Raw genomic sequence first — 20,674 nt, 5'->3', positions numbered from 1 at the left:
TTGTGCTACTATATCAAAGAACTTCCCACTAGATAGTTTACAGAGAATAAGTGTTAGATACCAGAGTTCTGAGGTAGAAAGGTCATGGTACCAGCATTTGTTAGGAGCTCCTGGCTGTATTCTCCATGACAGAAGAGAGAGAACTCTCCCACAGGCCTCTTCACAGCAACACTGACTTATATGTGAAAAGGGCCCAGCACCTCCCAAAACGCCACATCCTTCAACAAGTCATAGAATTATGACGAAAGCAAACACACTCAGATCTTAGCCTTGCTGATGTGACATTCTATTGTGTATAATTATGGAACACTTACTGGTTTGGGTGTGGGGAATCTGTCTTGATTTTATTTTTGCTTCTTCTGGGGCCATTCAGGAAGCTAAAAAATGAAGTTATTTAATTCTTATTAACAAGAATTCTTATTAGCAAGAATCCTGGCCTCTTTGGGTATGATGACACATGCCTTTAGTCCTGGAATTCAGGAGACAGAGACAGGCAGATATCTGGAGGCCAGCCTGGTCTATATAGAGAGTTCCAGGTCAGCCAGGGCTTTATTGTGAGACTCTTTCTCAAAAAGAAAGAAAATCCTGACCTCTGGGTTCTAATCAAACTTTTCTGAGGAGAGGGGGCTGCTATACATCTCCTGGGAGGAGATTCCGTTCACACCAAGTGTCTTCTGCTCAGAGAAACACTCCAGAAAGCCCAGACTGAAAATAATCATAACTTTTTCCTTTATTCCTTTTACAGATTGTGGGTTGAATGTTCACAAGCAGTGCTCCAAGATGGTCCCCAACGACTGTAAGCCAGACCTGAAGCACGTGAAGAAGGTGTACAGCTGCGACCTGACCACGCTCGTCAAAGCACACACCACCAAGCGGCCCATGGTGGTGGACATGTGCATCAGGGAGATCGAATCCAGAGGTGAGGCATTTCCGGTGCAGCGGCTGTAGCCTTCGCTCCGCCCCTCTGGTGCCAGTTGTGGAACTGCTGCTGTCTCCAGTGATGGGGGAGTAGGGCATAAGAAGACGCGTGTCTGCAGTGTGCACATAAGCAGACAGCTTGGCTTCACGGAGCATTTTACCAGCTATGGAAAGTAACATTTAGGGTACATTAATGGGTGATGCCTGCAGTCTGCAGAGATCTCTGTGCAGAGATGGAAACAAAGGCAGAAATGCCCTATTAAAACACCAGAAAAGACCAGAGACTAGCTGCACCCTAATTATTCTTACCCACTTGGGAGAACTGGCACAGGCCTGCTGGTGCAGGCTCTCGGTCTTTTGTTATATAAAAGACTTCACGATAGAATTGGGTGATGGATGATTTCCCTTAAGATTTAATGTTACCTCGTCTAATTAGGTGACATGATGGCCAAATTAGAAATACCCAGGTGACATTAGGTCAGAAGTAAAAACTGAGTGAAACAGATTCGTTTTAGGAGAAAAGTGGGAAAAGTCTTCTAATCATGTGTGTTTTATAATTTTTTTCTAATACATAACTTGTCGAGCTTGAAGTATGGAGAGAAGTTAAATGTGAAGGAAAGGCGCAAATCAGCAGAACGGTTTCCATGATTACTGCTTTGTTTTCAGGTCTTAGTTCTGAAGGGCTGTACCGAGTATCGGGATTCAGTGACCTAATTGAAGATGTCAAGATGGCTTTCGACAGAGGTATGCTCTCAGCATAGACGTTAACTTCGGATGCTCACACTCTTAGGCTACTCCTAAATTAATTTTCTAAGTGACTGGTGATTATCATATTCTGCAAACAATTTTGATAAGCACACCTTTGATCCCGAGACTTGAGAGGTAGAAGCAGGTATTCAAAGCCATGATTAGTACACGTGAATTTGAGCCTAGCCTGTCTCAAACTAAGCCTACAAAAACAAAATTCAACTTAGAGTTTCTTGTCTTTGCATCAGCCACCTTAGAGGATCAGATTTCGTGGTGAGAAAGAAACATGAGGCTGTATCATCAGCACTTGAATATCTAATACTAGTCGAAATTTATCACAAACACGAGATCAATTAAATTCACCAAGAGCACAGACAAGGTGGGAGAGGATGTAGCATCTCAGCCGCCCCAGCCTGAGCTCACCCACGCAGCCCTCCAAGCTGCAGTTCCCAGCCCCTGTATGACCCACTCACACACAGGAGCCAGGAAGCTGAGGGGAGCTGATGCTTTGGCCTAAATTCTGCTCACTGTGGGAAGCTCTGCGGATTGTTTGTTTTGTGTTATATCATACAGAGCGGTGAGAGAAGATCTGGCTTATAGCCATGAATGGCCTCAAATGTGAGGTCCTCCTGCCTCTGCTTCCCCAGTGTGGGATTACAGGTGTGTGTCACCATGCCCAGATTAATTGGACTTTGAAAATTTAAGTTTTGATTTCTGCTGGGTGTGGTGGTGCACATCTTTATTCCCAGCGTTGGGGAGGCAGAGGCAGGTTGACTTCTGAGTTCAAGGCCAATCTGGTCTGCAGAGTGGGATCCAGGACAGAGAAACTGTTAGTAGGGGGTGGGGGTTGGGAAGTATTAATTTTGTTTTGTTGCGTGACTATCTGCTTTGTGTTTACTTTGTGTACTAGAATAATGTAGCACCAAAGAAAAGCTGTTTTCTTAAATACAGAGTTGTGGGTTTGTTTTGGTTTTTTGTTTGTTTGTTTGTTTGTTTTCTGAGACAGGGTTTTTCTATGTAGCCCTGGCTGTCCTAAACCCACTCTGTAGACCAGGCTGATCTTGAACTCAGAGATCTACCTGCCTCTGCTTCCCAGATTAAAGGTCTGTGCCACCACTGCCTGGCTAAGTCAGTGATCTTTTTAAATGCCTCTTTGCTTGACTGTGTGTGTGCACGCTCACTCGTGTATGTGTTAGGGCAAGGAGAAGGGCACTGTGGATTGAACCTAGGGTCTCATGCTAGGCAAGTGCTCTCCCAATAAGGCCCACACCAGCCTGAAAATAAATACATTTCTAGTTCTGTCACATCTCCTCTTGGCAATCTCATAAGCCACAAAAGCAGAAGACAAAAATAATGAAATATTACCAACTTGCAAACAAGAATGTAGGTCAACTTAAGTGTTTTATGCAAACAAATGACATGTTGCATACACATACACATGAAGGGACATCCTGAATTCATGCCAGAAGGAATAAGAGGCATTTCCTTTATCTGAAAGGCAGTAACTTTGCATGTCCACTCCTAGCCTGCCAGTCATGATTTTCAAAAATACATAAATACTGGCAAAGAAACAAAATCACATCAACCCCAGAAATCAATTTAGTGATGGATTTTTCTTTCATTAAACATCGAGACACCCTTTTTTGTAACACGGCTAACAGCTTTTAAAATCCCCTATGGTTTCTTTGGCTCCACGTGGTCAGGTCTTTGGGGCCCACTCAGAACTTCCTCCAGGACTCATCCTGCACTTGTTTGTAGGAAATCTATAAAGAGTTTTAACACAGGTGTGGAAGAACCAGATTTAAACCACTTCGGCACATAAATGCTGCCCAGATCTCTGAATGCTCAAAGCAGGTATCAAATAAATACCCAAGTATGGAAAATGAAGTAATCAACAGTGATCAGCTCCAGGAAGCTTAGCTTTCAAATAATGGAAGTGAAGGAGGAGGACGATAGGCCCAGGAATGCTGGTATGGCGCGGTAAAGGCAAGTTTGGGGAAGTCTTGCCTCACCTAGGAGCCGGTCAGCAACTGGAGCACTGCCTACAGCAGTGTCAGCAGGTTCCATTACAACTTCGCTCCATGCTGTCCTCAGGGGGGACTACAAATAGTAGGTGGTGGGTGCACTGAGAGGCCATGATGGAGCCTCAGCCCAAGATCTTGGGCTGTGGACAGTGAGCCAAGGACTGAAAAGGAAAGAAAGGCTCAGAGAACAAAGCTGTCTCAGACTGTGCCAGTGAGTTGTTATTTTGCTAATAAAGGCAGGACCTGAGTTTCCCATTCTAGCTTGTCTATATTAATTTTAACAGAAAGCAATTTAAAATGTGACAAATGGAAGACAGTTGTGTGTGTGTTCTTATTAAAATTCAGGCTTAGAACACATTGGTGGTGGCATGTGACTTTAATCCCAGCACTCAGGAGGCAGAGGCAGGATATCTTAAGTTCAAGGGCAGCCTGATCTACCTAGAAAATTCTAGGACAGCCAGGGCTACCCAGAGACCCTGTCTTGAAAAACAAAACAAAATTCAGGTTTAAAGTTGGGCATAGCAGCTCACATCTTTAATCCCAGCACTCAGAAGGCAGAGGCAGGTAGATCTTTGGGAGATCCAGGCCATCCTGGTCATCTAGCAGGTTCTAGGATAGGTAGGGCTATGTAAAGAGACCTTGTCTCAAAAGACCAAAAGTAAATAAATTCAGGTTTGTTTGTTTGTTTTAAGGAAATGACTTGGTGGCTAAAGGCACTTGCCACCTGCTCTCCTAGGTTTTGGCAGTGTACACAAGCTAGAGTGATCAGGTAAAAGGAACCTCAGCGGAGAAATTACCTACATCCGATTGCCTGTATCGCAATCTACAGTGCCTTTCCTGACTAACTACTCTAGGTGGGTCCCACCCAGGGTGGGGAATGCCGTACGTGGGCTGCTGATCCTGAGCTGTATAAGAAAACAAACCAACAAGCATCATTTTTCCATGGTCTCTGCTTCCAGGTTCCTGCCCTGAGTTCCTTTCTGTCCTCCTTCCCCTAGTGATAGACGGTAATCTGAAGGCCAATAAACTGTTTCCTCCTTGAGCTGCTTTTGGTCATTGTATTTCATCATAGCAGTAGGAGCCCTAATGAGACAGTTTCTGAAAACCCGAGTTAAGGAGAAAACCAGCTCCGACAGGCTGTCCTCTGACTTCCACATGCATTACATGACATATGCATGACATACACATGAAATAAATGGAGCCTTTTGAGTTCATGTTTTAATACAGCAGATATGTTTGGTAGTTTTTAAAAGGGAAAGGTACTAGCATAGTATAGCATATGGTATTAAACTGAGCTAGGTGAAAAGCGTCCGTATTCCATGCCCATACTGTGCAGACTGATAGCAAGGCAGCATATCACCCTTTGCAAGAGCAGGGCCAGGGTTGGTGCAACAGGTGTGGGGACGGCAGGGGACACAAGAAAGTTCTAAAATCAGAGTATGGTAGTAATCATACACCTTGTTAAGTACATGGAAAACATTGAATTGTATAATTTAAATGATTAATTATGTTATATGAAAATTCTATCAATAAAACTTGTTTCTAAGCTGGGTAGTGGTGGTGCCTGCCTTTAATTCCAGTTCTCAGGAGACAGAGACAGGTAGATCTGTGGGAGTTCGAGGCCAGAGCAGGTTCCAGGACAGCCAGAGGTACACAGAAAAACCATGTCTTGAGAGAAAAAAAAAAAATCTTGCTTTTTAAACTAAAAAAAAAAAAAATTTTTTTTTAAGCTTTTTAGTTTATTTGTCCTCTGGGAAATTGTCCGCAAACCACAGCAGATCAAGTCACCGTGGATCTACTCCTTTGGCTTTTTGCCAGCACCAACATTGGCCTTCGCAGTCCCCCTAACCTTCTTCATTCTATTCTTGCGTTCCTTTCGCTGTTTTCGGGAGGTCTTTTTCTTCTCATAAAGGCCATGTCTTGCAAGTCTGTGTTTGGGTTCATTCTTCTTTGCATAATCGAGAGAATCATAGATCATGCCAAAGCCAGTTGTTTTCCCACCACCAAAATGAGTTCTGAATCCAAATACAAAGATGACATCTGGTGTGGTTTTGTACATTTTGGCTAACTTCTCCCGAATCTCTGTCTTTGGTACTGTTGCCTTCCCAGGGTGAAGGACATCAATAACCATCTGTTTTCTTTGAAGCAGACGGTTGGCCATGAACTTCCTGGTCCGGATCGTTACTGTGTCATTCATGATGACGGCCACGCCGAGCTGCTAAAGCAGGAAAAGAGCTCAAACTAAAAAATTTTAAATCGGGTTTTAAAAGAACTACCTTAATAATGATGTCTATTGTACTCAAGAGTATTAATCTCTTAGGCTCCTAGCTTTTGAAATTTTATTTCTGCTGATATAGTCATTCAAAAAATTACTTTAAGGTACTGACATATGCCGGGTACTGAGTTCTATAATTTAGTAGTTAACCTGTGTTCTCGGTCCTTGCATCTGTGTAGGACTCATAACACACCAGTTAGAAACTTAATTTTGATAAGTTCCATAAAGGAAAATATTAGTAAGTGGGAAACTTAACCATAGTCTAGTAGAGCAGATGACACCAGTGTCAGGAAAAGCTTCCCAAGGAAGAAATACGCACACTGGTGCTGTCTGAAGATGAACATAGAACAACCTCACAGGGAGAGCAGCAAAACCCTGATAGCAGGCACTGCAGTCTAGAGAACAGTGGGCACTGACAGTGGGCACTGCAGCCTAGAGAACAGTGGGCGCTGACAGTGAGCACTGCAGTCTAGAGAACAGTGGGCGCTGACAGTGAGCACTGCAGTCTAGAGAACAGTGAAAGGAGGGTGCCCTGTCCTGGTTACCTCCACTGAGTTATCTTAATAATGACACCCAGTCCAAATTCTACCAGCATCTTCACACAGTGGGGCTCTAGGAATGGTGACTTTATCCTGTTTTCCAAGCTAAAAATTGGTGATGTAGCTGGCCTCCATACCCTGGAAACAGGCATATTGGTTATATACACTGGAAACAGGGATATTTGAAATTTGGATTCTTCCTAGAAAAAAATGATTAATAGGTATTGAAACAGGAGCTCTGTGGCAGAAAATAGGAAGAAAAGAAAAGCAAAAACACTCACTGTTTTTCCCTAGGTCAGGACTTGGATGGTAGTGACACTTACCTTTGGTCCCCGCCTTCCTGTGGGTGCTCGGTCCTCTTCCGTGCATGCCTTACTCTGCAGGAGGGAAGTTCTCAGAAACAGACTCAAAATCAACTGTGAAGGCCCGGCGGTGGTGGCGCACGCCTTTAATCCCAGCACTCGGGAGGCAGAGGCAGGCGGATCTCTGTGAGTTCGAGGCCAGCCTGGTCTACAAGAGCTAGTTCCAGGACAGGAACCAAAGCTACAGAGGAACCCTGTCTCGAAAAAAAAAAAAAAAAAATCAACTGTGAGGTCAGAAAGGCTGCAGTACTTTGTATCTTCAAAGAGACTGGGTTATTTTCTCTGGACTTTGATGGAGTAGTTTTAGAACTTGAGAAAAATGCAACTGAAAGTACAGCAAATTCCTGTGCGGTGCCGTGTTGCAGCCCGTGTTACAGTGGCTCCCACTGGCCCCAACGCCCAGATTCCCTGTTACTAACTTGATTGTGCTTTTTGAGATGGTTTCACTGTATTAGCTGAAGCTGGTCTAGAACTCTTGACCTTCCTGCCCCCACCTCCTGCACACTGGGATCCAGGCATGCCCTACCCTGCCTGGTTTAGCATCTTGAATTAGTGTTGTGTGTCTGTTATCACTGATAGCCCAGCATTGACACATTATTAACTAAAAGCCAGAGTCTACACTGGGTTTCTTTGTCTATATCACAGTACCATGCAGAATAGCGTCACTAACGTAAATCCTCATACTCTACCTGTGTGTCCCTTCTTCCCCCATATACTCAGTAATTACAAACCTTTCCACCCTGTCTAGTTAAAATTGCATGTTACGAAGCCATTTTAGGCTGACTTCTGTGACCAAGCATTGATGGTTCATTTGTGTGTGTTGTAATTTACTAACATTCTTTTCACTGTTAAATCTGTTCCCCTGTGCACACACATAGATATGCAGACACATACAAATATAGATATCAAGGAAATCTATATTAAATCTAATTAAATCTTGAATAGATAAAAGTAGAGATTTTTTATTTTTAATTTATATTCATTAATGTTTTGCCTGTGAGGGTGTCAGATCCCCTGGAACTGGAGTTACAGACAGTTGTGAGCTGCCATGTGGGTACTAGGAATTTAACCCATGTCCTCTGGAAAAGCAGCCAATGCTATTAACTACCGAGCCATCTTGCCTACAAGTTCAGATGTTATTAAACACAGGACAGCACTGGAGGACTCTCTGAAGACAGCCTTGCTTCAGAATCTGAGTGCCTAACGCCTGTCAGTGGTCTCCCATTGCTTCAACGCTCAGAACCTTGGCACATTTTCTGGGGCATTTTATTTAAAATGTGGAACATTTTAGATTTTTTGTTTTTCCCTGCCTCATTTACTCATAGGACTTGGTTAGGCAAGATCCAGATGTTATTTCTCTGAAGCCAGGTGTGGATAAAACAAGGGACCTTTATCATCGGCATTACATGTATTAGGGGGTGTACCTGTGTGGAGGTCAGAGGACAACTGAAAAGAGTGGACTCTTGCCTTCCACCATTTGGTTCCTGGGGAACAAACTTGGGTCGGCAGGCCTGGCCCGTGTTCTCTTTTGCGCACTGTACTTCTTTAAAACAGAAAAGAAGGCAACACTGAATTACTCCCCTCAGAATTCTCAGGCAACTATGAAATGTAAAGTTATTTCCACTTCAGTCTCTCTCTCTCTCTCTCTCTCTCTCTCTCTCTCTCCCTCTCCCTCTCCCTCCCTCCCTCCCTCTCTCTCTCTCTCTCCCTCCCTCTCTCCCCCCCTCCCTCCCTCCCTCCCTCCCTCTCTCTCTCTCACACACACATGCACAGCTGAATAAGGAAAAGGAAAAATTAGTAGCTTAAGAAGAGAAAAATTACCTGCCGTTTTACCAAAGTGGGTCACTAGTATAGATAATGTTTCATGCTGAATTCAACCTTAGAAACTAGAGTGTTGGTTGCTAGTAATGAAAATGCATTTTTTTTGTTTTATTTTAAAATAAAAATCACTTAACTAACAAAAACATCATAGCCAGGGGTTAAGTTAGCCACCCAAGCATACACTTGTCCAGTCCTAAACTGTATAAATCCCAGCAAACTTCTATACAGTTAGAATAAAATAATTGATTATGAAGTGTTGCGTATCTTTAAAAGCTAATCATGCACAAATCATGTTAAAATGACTCTGCTATGAATTCAGTGTTTACTTTTTTTCTTTTAAAAGATGGTGAAAAGGCGGATATTTCTGTGAACATGTATGAAGATATCAACATTATCACTGGTGCACTTAAACTGTACTTCAGGGATCTGCCAATTCCTCTCATCACGTATGATGCCTACCCCAAGTTCATAGAGTCTGCCAGTAAGTACAAACGTGTGGGTCCCCCACCCAGTACGCTGCCTCTCCCCAGTAACCGCTCTTCCTGCCCTTCATCCCCTGCAGCTCTCTCCACGGTCCAGTCCAAGTGTCTGCAAGACTTATATTTCTCTAGCCCAGATTATCCATGCCTTCTGCCCTTAGTTTTGTACTCTGCTGCTTTTCCAAAATAATCTGTACCGTACTGCTTGGATGTTGACCGGCGTCCAGTAAAATAAACCCAAGGTCGGAACAAGACTACAGTCTTGTTTGATTCAGCAAACATTCCTGTCAGTTTCGGTACTTACCCTGAGTGTGCAGGCCCTCAGAGCTCACAGACGACCTCTGGCTCATCAGTGTGTGCTCCCGGGAACATGGCTCTGCATCATCGAGGAGTTTGCTTGGTTTTGCTTTGTTTTCAGAATTAAGAAACTGAACTCAAGCCTCAGCCAGAGTTTTGGTTTTTCCTTTTTTAATTCTAGTTGAGAAGAAAATGGATCATTTGCAAAATTGTGTTTCAAAATTCATACCTGAAATTCACATCTTACCCTTTAAAGAAGGGAAATCTTAACAGATTTTAGGTGTTGACATCACGGTTTTTTTTAAGAAAAGATAATCTATTCCTGTCATTTTGCTTCTGTCTGTAAACCCATATGTCCTCCCTTTAAATAATAGCATCACTTCCTTAGTGATGTAGTGATTCCTCTGCTTTGCTTCTTCACGTGGACTTTCACAGAACTGTGGTATCCTTTGTTCTCAGTCCAGCTTGAGAAAGTCTGACCAGAAGTTAGAAGGTATGGGTGGCACTAACTGTCCCATCTTAGGGTGGACTCGGTACTGGCCGTGGTTGTCCAGGGAGTTTGCAGGCAGCCCTCAGCTGTGGCCCCAGACTGGAAGCATGTCCCCTGTGGAGGGCTACTCACCCAGCCTGGCTCTGAACCTCACACCCAAACTGGAAGCACCCAAGCCTCTTGTCAGATCCTGAGGCTTTGGGCTCCACGTTCTCTCACCTTCTTTCCCACCCACCTTGACTGCCTAGGAACACCTTTCCCTTTGTTTTTCTTCCAAACCAATTGCCATTGCTGTGGAGTTTGTTTCAGAAACCTTCCTTTCTGAAATCAGCAAACCCCCTTTTCCCCCAAATGGAGAGAAAAAATGTCTCCTTTATAATCTAAACTGGTAAGTGATTTACAAAGTTGTAAATTTACAAAATTTACAAAAAAATTTACTTTGGTAAGTGACACCAAAGCCCCTGGTACCCTCCCCGTGCTTCCTGTACATGTATGGTTCCTGTGTGGTGCTGATGGCTGTGAACACAGTGTCCTTTCCTGCTGGAGTCAGCTTCCTGCTTTAGTGTCTAATTCAGGCATCCCTCAAAAAACACAGAAGGAAGAGCAAAGGCCTTGGCAATTACAGAACTATAACTGAGCTGCCTGCCACTAGCCAAGGTCACGTTGCTAGAAGTGGTCCTGCACCCCAACCTGTTTATCCTTGCTCTGTCTACTCTGCACCCCGCCTAGCCTCTGCAGGAACCAGGAGAAGACCTATGACGGTGGAGAGACCCCCTTCAAGTGATGGACAGGATTAGGTGACACTTGCTAATGTAGTCAACTCTTTACCTTTAAAACATCTCAGTTTCCACCCCCCAAAAATCTCTGGTATTGTTTACCATGCCTTCACAGCAGAAATCAGTTAGGTTAAAGCTTTTTTTCTGCAAAATCTAGCGGAGCTGTGCTGTAGCAGCTTTCCCCCAACTCCCACATGACAGCTGACGAGAGAGCCTGAGGGCAGGAGATGGATGCTGGTGTGCGGAGCCAGATCACCCTGCAGGCTGCACAGCCTCTGGAGCCCTGAAGTCTGAGGCTGCCACCCCTTCTTCCTCTGTTCCCCAGTGGAGACTCTGTTGCTCTAGAACAGAGGCCCAGAGGCAGGCCTTCCTACAGGTTCTTTTCAGAAGCCAGCATCCGTGAGCACTCTGTAACCATGGTGAAAACCATGTGGGGTACTGTCCCCAGACCAGGAGCCAGAGCACTTATTTTCCAGATCTTAGACAGTCACATCTCTTCCTAAGTGTGCAGCCTTGGATGAGCCTGGCCGGGAGAACTTTCTGGGTCTTCTCTACTGAACTTCTCTATAGAGAATTAACAGTGCATGCTCCAGGTGCACCTTAATTAGCTCCTGACCCAGGCCCCGAGTGTTTACTTCCTAGCCTTCAGTATCCACGCTTTCCTGGACCATCTTTCCTGGTCCTTCCCCAGCCCTCAGCCGTGCATTCCTTCTCTTCTCGTTACATCCCCACCCTGGGCCTCATTCCCGTCGTGGGGCAGGTGGTGGCCATGACTTGGTTTCCTTGCTGCACTGGCATCCCTTCAGGACATAATTGCCACCTCAGGTGTAATTTCCTCAGAGCCTGGTAGTCCCTCATTTCAGTAATAGTTAGGTGTTAAATATTTGTTGACTATTAAGCTTGGAATTTTACCTGGAGATGCACAGACTTAAGTCACTAAATAAATATTCTAAGCGATTATATAGATAGACTTTTCCCTTTAATTCATTGTTTAGTTTGGAGGTTGGGTTGGTTGGTTGGTTTTCCTGGTTTTGGTTTATTTGTTTGTTGAGTCAGGGTTTCTCTGTATGGCCCTGGCTGTCCTGGAACTCACTCTGGCTGATCGCGAACTCAGATTTATCTTCCTCTGCTTCCTGAGTGCTGGGATTTAAGGCCACTCCCGGCTTCAGTCTTGTCTTGAAACCACCAGTACCTGCGCTCTTGCTGCTTTTCTCTAGACAGCCAGGCCACTGATGGTGGACGGGTGTGACAATCACGAAACCCACTGTGTCTAGAGAAACCTGCCCACCGCGATGCCCTCCCGTCCCCCACGTGCCGGACTGTCTATATTTGATGACCGCTAATCTGATGATACCCAGTTGTCTCTGAACACCTTCCATTTTTTCCTGCTTACCTCTTAAATTACGCCATAACAGTCTTGGGCCTAAAAGTTTCGTTCTCTAGAAAATTGACAATGGGCAATACTTGTGTGCATGGGAGAATGGGGAGGAGGGGGAAGAGGTGGGGGGCTGATGTCCAGGGGAGACTCTGGTCAGTTTGAGTCAGGTATTCAGTACATTTTACCATGTTCCCACTGGAACCAGTTGGGAATACAGGGGGAAGGTGCTCTTTCTGCAACAGCAGGTTCATCCAGGTCAGCACGTTGATTTGTCCATCTGAAAATCTCAGATAGCGCTATCCCCCAGACCTCCCTCCCTCCCAACGGTCTGCATCCAAACCTTGATTATTCCTTGTTCTCAGGTTTTTCTTACACATTCCCCATCAGGAACTCTCATGGACTCCACCTTCGAAATATACTCAGAATAAAACAGTCTCTCATCGTTCACACTGCTGTCATCTCCAAAGTACTGTCGCGACCCCTGGGCTCTGTGTTAGCTGCTGGAATGGTCTTCCTGCCGTTACTCGTGCCCTTCTGTAGTTTGAGCTCTGCATGGCACCTAGAGGAAGGGAACCATAGAAAATGAACGTTGGTGCCAGTGTGCGGGGTCAGCGGGTAAACAGCACTTGCCACACATGCTCATGTGGTAGAGAGAACTCACCTCCACACACATGCCATGCGTACTCACACACACAAATAAATAAGTGCCTAAATAAATAGCATGTTTAAATGTTTACAGCCCAACTTCGTTCATAGCCTTCCCATTCCTCTCCGTAAATCTTCAGAGTTGAGTTGCCCCCAGCTAACATGAGAAAAAGTGTTTTCCTCTGACATCACCCCTTCTCATCTGCAGCCGCATCTGCCCCACTGTCCCCAGTCTTACCAGCACGTGCTCTCGGCTCAGTTCAGCTGGGACCCTCCTCCCTCCTCAGCTCGTTCCTTCACTCTGAGGCTGTACTCAAGACCTTTCCTTCACAGTGAGCTTTTTCCTGACCTTTAAAGTCCAAGTGCCCAGCGCTTGCATCCTTTGGGCTGTCTCACCGTTCCTTGTGGAGTCTATGCAGCGATGCTGGCCTCGGTCTTTACTGTGCACCCCTCCAGGAGGAGCTAAGCTCCCTGAGCTAGCACACCAGTGCTCTCTGCAGCCTCCCACTGTCTCAAGCTTCTCCTAGTCGAGATGAATTGTAGAAATTAAAAAGGAAAATCTGCTTTTAATTTCTGAAATCATGTAGTTTCAAATTAATTTAGCCCTATACTAAGAGCTAGCTTTCCACAGTAAACAGAATTTCCTTTTCTTTATTCTAGAAATTCAATTACTGAATTTCAGTGTCTGAGAAAATAGCTGTGTAATGAACAGATACCCTTTAAAGTCCCCACGATTTGGAAGTCATGCATTATCTATCATGGCAAAAGGCAAAGAACACATTCTTTATTATAAAGAAATGAAGCAGGGATGGAGGAAGCTTTGGACCAAAGCTGCGAAGCAGTCAAAAGTTCTTTTGAACTAAAAAGCTTCCGTCACTATCACACTTTGAGAATCATCTGGCCTGCTTCGCCACACTCGAAGCTCAGCCTTTGTTCTTCCCTGGCCTTTACTGGGCCCGGTGTACAGAGTGTACACGGTACACGTTGTACTCCAGCTGAGCTGTGGGTACAAGCGAGACCAGAGTTGAGCTGTCCATCTGAAACAGACAGAAGGCTTCTGGGCAGGTGGAACCTTCCCAGCACTTGAAGGACTCCAGTGCAAGGCCTTGTTGTGGTTGGGCTGAGAGCAGCGTTTACAGCACTCCTTGTAAGCAGAGTGAGAATGCGCTGTGGTGCTTCTTCAAGAGCACAGGGTTGCAACAGCTTCAGCTGTTGGTGTTACAGGTGTGATTGATAGATCGAGCAGAGTTGCCACAGTAACAGCCTGGTGTGCGAGCCCGCAGTGCAGATCTGAGGTCCAGAGGGAGGTCTTCCCTTCCAGGTGGACTCCTTTGGAAGAACCCCCTTCTCCTAGTACCCCACCGTGGCACAGCACACTTAGAGCTGCCTGCCATGGGTTCTTCAGAACACAGTCTCAGAATTGGGGAGTCCTCATGCTTTGACTTAACACACAATATAATAACTACAGCAAACAAATGTTGTTAGGTGAGATATTTCTTGGCTTAGAAAAATGAAGGGCTGGGGTATTGCTCTGTGGTAGAGAACTTGCCTAGTATTTATGAGGCATGGGTTCTGCCCATACCACTGCAAAGCAAAATAATGTCATTATAAAAAAAAAAAGAAGAAAAGATTATCAATAAGGTTTTGCCAGGAGTCACAAGAGGCCGTGGATTAGCTTGTCTTGTATACTATGGTATACAAATATTTTGAGCAATATGTATGTCCATAATTTCTCAGATGAACTCATTAGAGTGTACAGGCTTTCTCTGTGAGTCTCCATGTGTCTGGACTTGTCAGTTACATTCCGGATCTCCGGTGTGTCCATTTCCTCAGTTGCTGCACCCAAGACCTGCAGGTGGGAAAAATCAACCCTGTCCCCACATTGAACCTAGGATGGCATTGGACAGTTGTTTTTGTTCTGTGAGAAATCAGTTTTGCTTGCTTTACAAAAGCATGGAAGAGTGTTCCATAAGCATTCCCATCCGTTTTCCACTAGCGCATATCTCCTTGCTATTGTAGAAATCATGGACCCTGACGAGCAGTTGGAGACCCTTCATGAAGCACTGAGACAGCTGCCGCCTGCCCACTGCGAGACCCTCCGGTACCTCATGGCCCATCTGAAGAGGCAAGTGCAGCCTGTAGCTTACTGCTGTATTACAGCCAAATCTCAAGAATAAAATTAAGCAAAAGGTGAAAGAGAGGACATGTTCTCTTGAGTGAACGCGTAGGTGCATAGCGGCATTGTCTTGTGAGAAATTGCATTATTTGGTAAAGGGTGCTAAAAATATTGTACCCTGCAGTACCCTGGCATCCATGCCTTGCCCTTCTAGGACCTGCTTGTAAGGATGCTCGTGTTCTGCAGACACTGGTGAGTGTTTTGGAGGAGGAGAGGGCTGCTGCCGTCAGTTTGTGGGGCAGCTCACTTTATTCTTAGCTTATCGCTCCAATTAAGCACTTGAAGCTTGAGATGGGATTTTAGACTACTTTACTGCCCTTACCAACACCGGAAAGTGGCACACAGTGATGGAGTCTGGAGGAATGCTTCCCGTTAAGAGTTTTAAGCTATTTTATGATTGATGGTGATCAATCTCTACCAGCTGAAACAAAAATTTCACAGTTATATGACATCAGCAGATTTAGGGCCTCAAACTCAAATAGAAACACAAATTCTAAATGCCCCAAAGCATGCGTTGTCCAGAAGCACACATGCATTTCAGGCACGCGTGGATGCCCGCCCCGTTCTTCCTTTCTTCCTCCTCTTCCTTCTTGTCTTTGATTTTGAGACAGTGTCTTGCTGTGTGACTCTGGCTGACCGTGACTTACTGTATAGGCCAGGTTCATCTCCGCCTCACAGAGACCCGCCTGCCTCACCTCTGTAGTGCTGGGATTAAAGGTGTGTGCCACCATGCCCAGCTCTTTCCCACTTAAAGGTGCCGTGAGTGAGTTCATGCTTCCTTTGGGTGTGCTCACAACTCATGCATGCCATTGTCAATTAAAGTCGGCTTCATATTTGACTTTAGTTCTGTGTTCTATAATAAGAATCACTCTCTAAGATGGTCTGTTCTGATGCTGTAGGGTGCTAGGAAGAGAGACAGACCCGAGACTGTCCTGACTGTAGGCCACTCCTCCCTGCCCCCACAGCTGCTCTCCTAGACACTCAGTCTCACTTTGCAGAAAGGCCCAAGGGGAGCCAGAGAGCCAAGGAAGGGGAGGGCAGACCTCTTCTCCTTACCCCTTAAGTATCTGAACCCACACGGACTTTAAAATCTTTATCAACATGACCTACTTCAAAAGAAGTCACATTCCTTGAAGCTTCGGAGAAGCACAGGAAAGCAGCCTGGGAGAGCTGGCCAGTAGCCACAGGCCTGGACGTGACTCTGGCTTTCATCTGGGTGCTCAGATTGCTGGAGCCCTGCGTCACTGAAGTCCTCTGTCCTCCCTGTGTTTCAGAGTGACTCTTCACGAGAAGGAGAACCTGATGAGTGCGGAGAACCTTGGGATCGTGTTTGGGCCAACCCTCATGAGATCCCCAGAACTAGACCCGATGGCCGCTCTCAACGACATACGCTATCAGAGACTGGTGGTGGAGCTGCTGATCAAAAATGAAGACATTTTATTTTAGAGTTTTGATTTGAGGAAAAAAGAAATGTTTTACAGATGAAGGAATGTTTTCTAGTAATTTAATTAGCTTCACTAGCTGAATTGTTTCTTGGTTAAAGGTTTGGCCAAACACCCAGATTGAATGAAGGAACTCCTTGTCATTTCCGTAGCACCACTCAGCTGTCCCTGTCAAACCAAAACACACGCTTTCCGGTCTGGAAATCCTGGGTGTTTATCATGTTAAGAGAAACTCAAGCTCCTGCATGACCCCCTGTTTGGTGAGGAAACCCCACATCAAGGAATCTCAGACGTGAACCTGCACCGCCTCTCTGCCCTGGGTTTCCTGTGCCTGTCACCCAGCATGCTGCCCAGAGTAAACTGTCATGACTTTGCCATCGGTTTCTGACGCTTGCACACTCACGCATACACGCACAGGCAGCGCCCTGCCATCCACCCACCCCACACTCGGTTCCTCCCCAGCTCTCTCCTCTACCATAGTGCTTTCTCTCCAACAAAGCAGGATGTCTGCGGGTCTGCCACTTCAGTAAGCTACATTACCAGTACAAGTACACCACACGGCGTTTTCTGTTAAATTATTGGTTTTCAGCTGTAAAGTTATATTTTTACCTGGCATGCAGTTGTTAATTTATTAAATTTGGCTTTTAGAAATCAAAACTACTCATAGCTTTTTTTCTTGCCATGGGGAGAATAGTTAGAAAGTTGTACTTGGCATTAGTTAGCACCAGATGCCTCCCTTCCCCTGCCTGTTGGTCACTAAGGGATTATGGTAATCTCCTAAAACAGTTTATACTGCCTAGAATCAGCATTCACTTATTGGATTTATTCTTTCTTCTCCTATTACTCTGGCAGAAGTCTGTAATGTTTTCTCCACTTTGGGGTCAGTTTTCCTCGAGATTCCTAAGGTGAACAGGGCTCCCTGTCTGGAACAGCTAGGGCTATGTGCATGAAGCTTTAACACACAGCTGAGCAAATGCCAAGGCAGCTTGTCAGGGGGTCTGCCCTGGATACCAAGAGTCCCATCCGTGCCAGACTGCCACCAGTCAGCTATGTAGCTGTGAGCAGACAGCCATCTCCTTCTCTTGAACTGTGAGATGAGCACCCGCATAGAGCTGAGGTTCCATCTGCTTTAAACAATAAAACAAAACTTGTATGGTGGTTCACACCTGTAATCCCAGCACTTGGGAGGAAAAAGTGGGAGGATCGAGTTCAGGGCCAGCCTCGGGTACCTGAGACTCTCTCAAGCCAACACTCAGTGGAACAGCTGGGTACAGCAGTGTATTATGGTCCTAACTACTGGGGAGGCTGAAGGAGGAGCAGTATTTGAGTCCACGAGTTCAAGACCGGCCCAGGCAACGTGGTGAAATAAATAATAAAAGGTGAAAATGAAATACGTTCCTGCCCCAGAGCGGTGGGAGCTGGTGGAAGTGCAAGGCTTTCTCATTCCATGCTTCCTTCTCTGGGCTATAGTGGGCACGGGCAGTTTGCTCTTTTACTACTGTTCACATTGAGGGAAAGTGTGGCTGCCCAGCTGTCTTTTAACCAGTGTCTGATGACAAATGTCACCTCACTGTGATATGGGATTCCCCTCTCTATGCTGTGAATTCTTGTTGGTTAATAAAGAATCTGTCTTGGGCCTGGCAGGGCAGAACAGAGGTAGATGGGGAAAACTAAACTGAATGCTGGGAGAAAGAAGGCAGAGTCAGGAGAAGCCATGGAGCTCTGCTGGAGACAAACACCAGAACTTTACCCAGTAAGCCATAACCTTGTGGCAATACACAGATTAATGGAGATGGGTTAATTTAAAAGATATGAGTTAAAAGATATGAGTTAGGGGCTGGAGAGGTGGCTCAGCGGTTGAGAGCACTGACTGCTCTTCTAGAGGACCCGGGTTCAATTCCCAGCACCCACATGGCAGCTCACAGCTGTCTGAAAATCCAGTTCCAGGGGATCTGACACCTTCACACCAATGCACATAAAATAAAGATAAATAAATCATAAAAAATTTAAAAAAAAAAAGATATGAGTTAGCCAGAAATATGCTTAAGCTATTGACCAAACAGAATTACAAATAATATGGTTTCTGTGTGATTATTTCGGGGCTGAGAAGCCAGAACAAAACAAGCGCCTCCTACAGCAACACTGAGCAGTGTGGAGCAGAACACACAGATTGGTTAGATACCGAGTAAATGGTCTTCAAAGTGGAAGCAAATCACAGGGTGGGGATCAGCTCAGCAGAATCCTTACCTAGCATGTGCAGAGAATTTGAATAGCTACACTGAAAACTAATGGTAAAACAGTTACAGCCATGAAGCTCATCCATATTTAAGCACACATCTCATAGATCAGGGCCTTTATTTAAAAAAAAAAAAAAAAACCTGTCAAGGCATCTAAAAGAGCTGACAGGCTTCCTGGATTTTGAGACAGGATCTCTATACCATCTGGCATGGGACTTAACTATGTAGCAAGCAAGACTCAAACTTCCAGCAATCCTCCTGCTTCAGTCCTCTAAGCTCTGGGATTATAGGTATGAGTCACATGTCAGGCCTTACAATATCTTTTAATTATTCTAAATTGTCAGATGCAATTTTCCCTGATTGCCCAATTTTTTTTTTGTAATTGATGGAGTTACTGTTGTGGCCCAAGGCTCCGAATCAACCCAAGCAGACACCAGAGGATACCGCAAGACAAGATTTAATGCCGAGCAGAACAAAAGGAGTGAGAGAGGGGAGGGGGCTGGTTGATCAGGGCCACAGAACCGAGCTGAACCGCAGCCCTGAATGCCAGCTGAAGCAAGTATTTAAGCACAAAATCACAAACATTTGTTGCCAAGTTACAGTTAAAATTTTCGCCAATCGGGACTTAAGAGATTAGGGGCTTCCTTGAATGTTCAGCTCCGTCATTGCCAGCCGACACAATGGATTTGTTTGTTCCTTCCATTGTTAGAAATAGCTGTAATCGAGAACTAGAGATGCGTAACGACTGTTCCTGTGGTTTAGGAGGAGGTGGGTCAGCCACTGGAAGGTTCCCAGCTCCCCCAGGGCCTGCGAACCTGAACTCTGTTTCACCCTGCAGGTAAAACGGAGTTCAAAATGGCAGGACAGGTGCTTTGTGCCTGCTCCAGACGTGATCATTTAAGTAAGGTGCTCTATATTACGGGTGGTTGCTGCGGCTTCATGTATGGATGGGTCCCCTCAGGTCCTTGTAATTCATTGGGAATTTTCCAAATTGTCACATTTGCCAATTCCATCCATTTGGCACGGTCCTCTGGTCTTTGTTTTTCCTATAAACTGAAGGTTAGGTGAGGCTCTGGCCTACCTACCTCCCGACTTAGAGACTGGGACTCAGCTTGCGGCTTGAACAACCTTCCTGCCTCTGCCTTCTGAGTAGTGGGGACATGCAGCATGTGGGCTACCATAAGAAACTTGTGAAACCACAGCTTTCTGAAGAGAGCCTTCACCCTAAAAGCTTGCGTTGAACTGGTGTGGGTACTGGCGATCCCTGGGCTTTGTTGTTTATTTATGTACGTGAGTGTTCGGCCTGCGTGAATGTCTGTGTATGTATGTGCCTGGTGCCCATGGAGACCAGAAGATGGTATTGGCTCCCCTAGAACTGGAGTTATAGATGGTTGTGAGCTATCCTGTGGACGCTAAGAATCAAACCCAGGTCCTCTGCAAGAACAGCCAATGTTCTTAACCCCTGAGCCATCTCTCCAGCCCCCCAGATCTTTTGTCCTACAGAGCCTCAAATGTGCTCGTTTTGTTACGTTTCAGAATTGCTAACCTTATTCCTCGAGGAACCACAGATCTGTCCCTCTCAGTCACACCAGCTCTCAGAGAGGTACTGTGGGGTTAGTGGAGATTTTCACCGAGAAGAGTCTCGGAGCCCCGAGGCTGGTGTCAGATTACAGAAATACCCTGGCCCTGTGAGTGTATGACTGAGAGGACAGCAGGCTGAAGACACTGGGGCTTAGAGTTGCTGACGGTAGCTGCCTCATGGTCCAGGCCGCTGCTACAGGAGGGGCTGAAATGCAGGCTTACCTGTGGCGGCGTTGCTACTGTGCTGACTCTGCTCACCCCCACTCCCCAGAACCACCAAGTGTCCCCTCTGCTGCTGCAGGAGACCCCTCTGGAAAACCAGCTCCTCACAGCATAGCTTGCCGCAGCCAAAACCTGTTAAATTCTTCCTGTAACTTACTTCACACCTGAAACAAAGCCACGCTCCTTGTCATGGCTGACAGCCTGCTGTGGCTGGACCCATGCGTACTTCTCTAACCACGTCAGACTTGAGCATCCTCATCACCTG

The 20,674-nt window shown here is 45.6% G+C and overlaps 2 protein-coding genes across 4 annotated transcripts in view; one reads left to right on the top strand and one right to left on the bottom strand.

The window, feature by feature from the left end:
- LOC121439273 (N-chimaerin) overlaps positions 1 to 17,037 on the top strand; it is a 142,382-nt gene extending 125,345 nt beyond the window's left edge. Inside the window, exons 9-13 of one of the 3 annotated variants that reach the window (XM_041639729.1) lie at positions 746 to 919; positions 1,585 to 1,662; positions 9,030 to 9,167; positions 14,771 to 14,876; positions 16,202 to 17,037. In XM_041639729.1, coding sequence (XP_041495663.1) covers positions 746 to 919; positions 1,585 to 1,662; positions 9,030 to 9,167; positions 14,771 to 14,876; positions 16,202 to 16,373 — 668 coding nt within the window. In that variant the 3' untranslated portion in view covers positions 16,374 to 17,037. The remainder of the gene's footprint in view (positions 1 to 745; positions 920 to 1,584; positions 1,663 to 9,029; positions 9,168 to 14,770; positions 14,877 to 16,201) is intronic. The other 2 variants (XM_041639730.1, XM_041639731.1) reach the window with 2 other exon arrangements.
- LOC121439274 (40S ribosomal protein S24-like) lies at positions 5,408 to 5,921 on the bottom strand. The gene has a single exon (XM_041639732.1). It carries the CDS (start codon positions 5,884 to 5,886, stop codon positions 5,485 to 5,487), a length of 402 nt encoding a protein of 133 aa, XP_041495666.1. The 5' UTR covers positions 5,887 to 5,921; the 3' UTR covers positions 5,408 to 5,484.
- Positions 17,038 to 20,674: the final 3,637 nt, after the last annotated feature.

This window comes from Microtus oregoni, unplaced genomic scaffold, assembly GCF_018167655.1.
Source record: "Microtus oregoni isolate MIOR12 unplaced genomic scaffold, Mior012 000060F_ref0000265, whole genome shotgun sequence".
NCBI classification, from domain to species: Eukaryota; Metazoa; Chordata; class Mammalia; order Rodentia; family Cricetidae; genus Microtus; species Microtus oregoni.
Note: the sequence above shows the minus strand (reverse complement) of the source record. Positions and strands in the feature narration are given on the sequence as shown.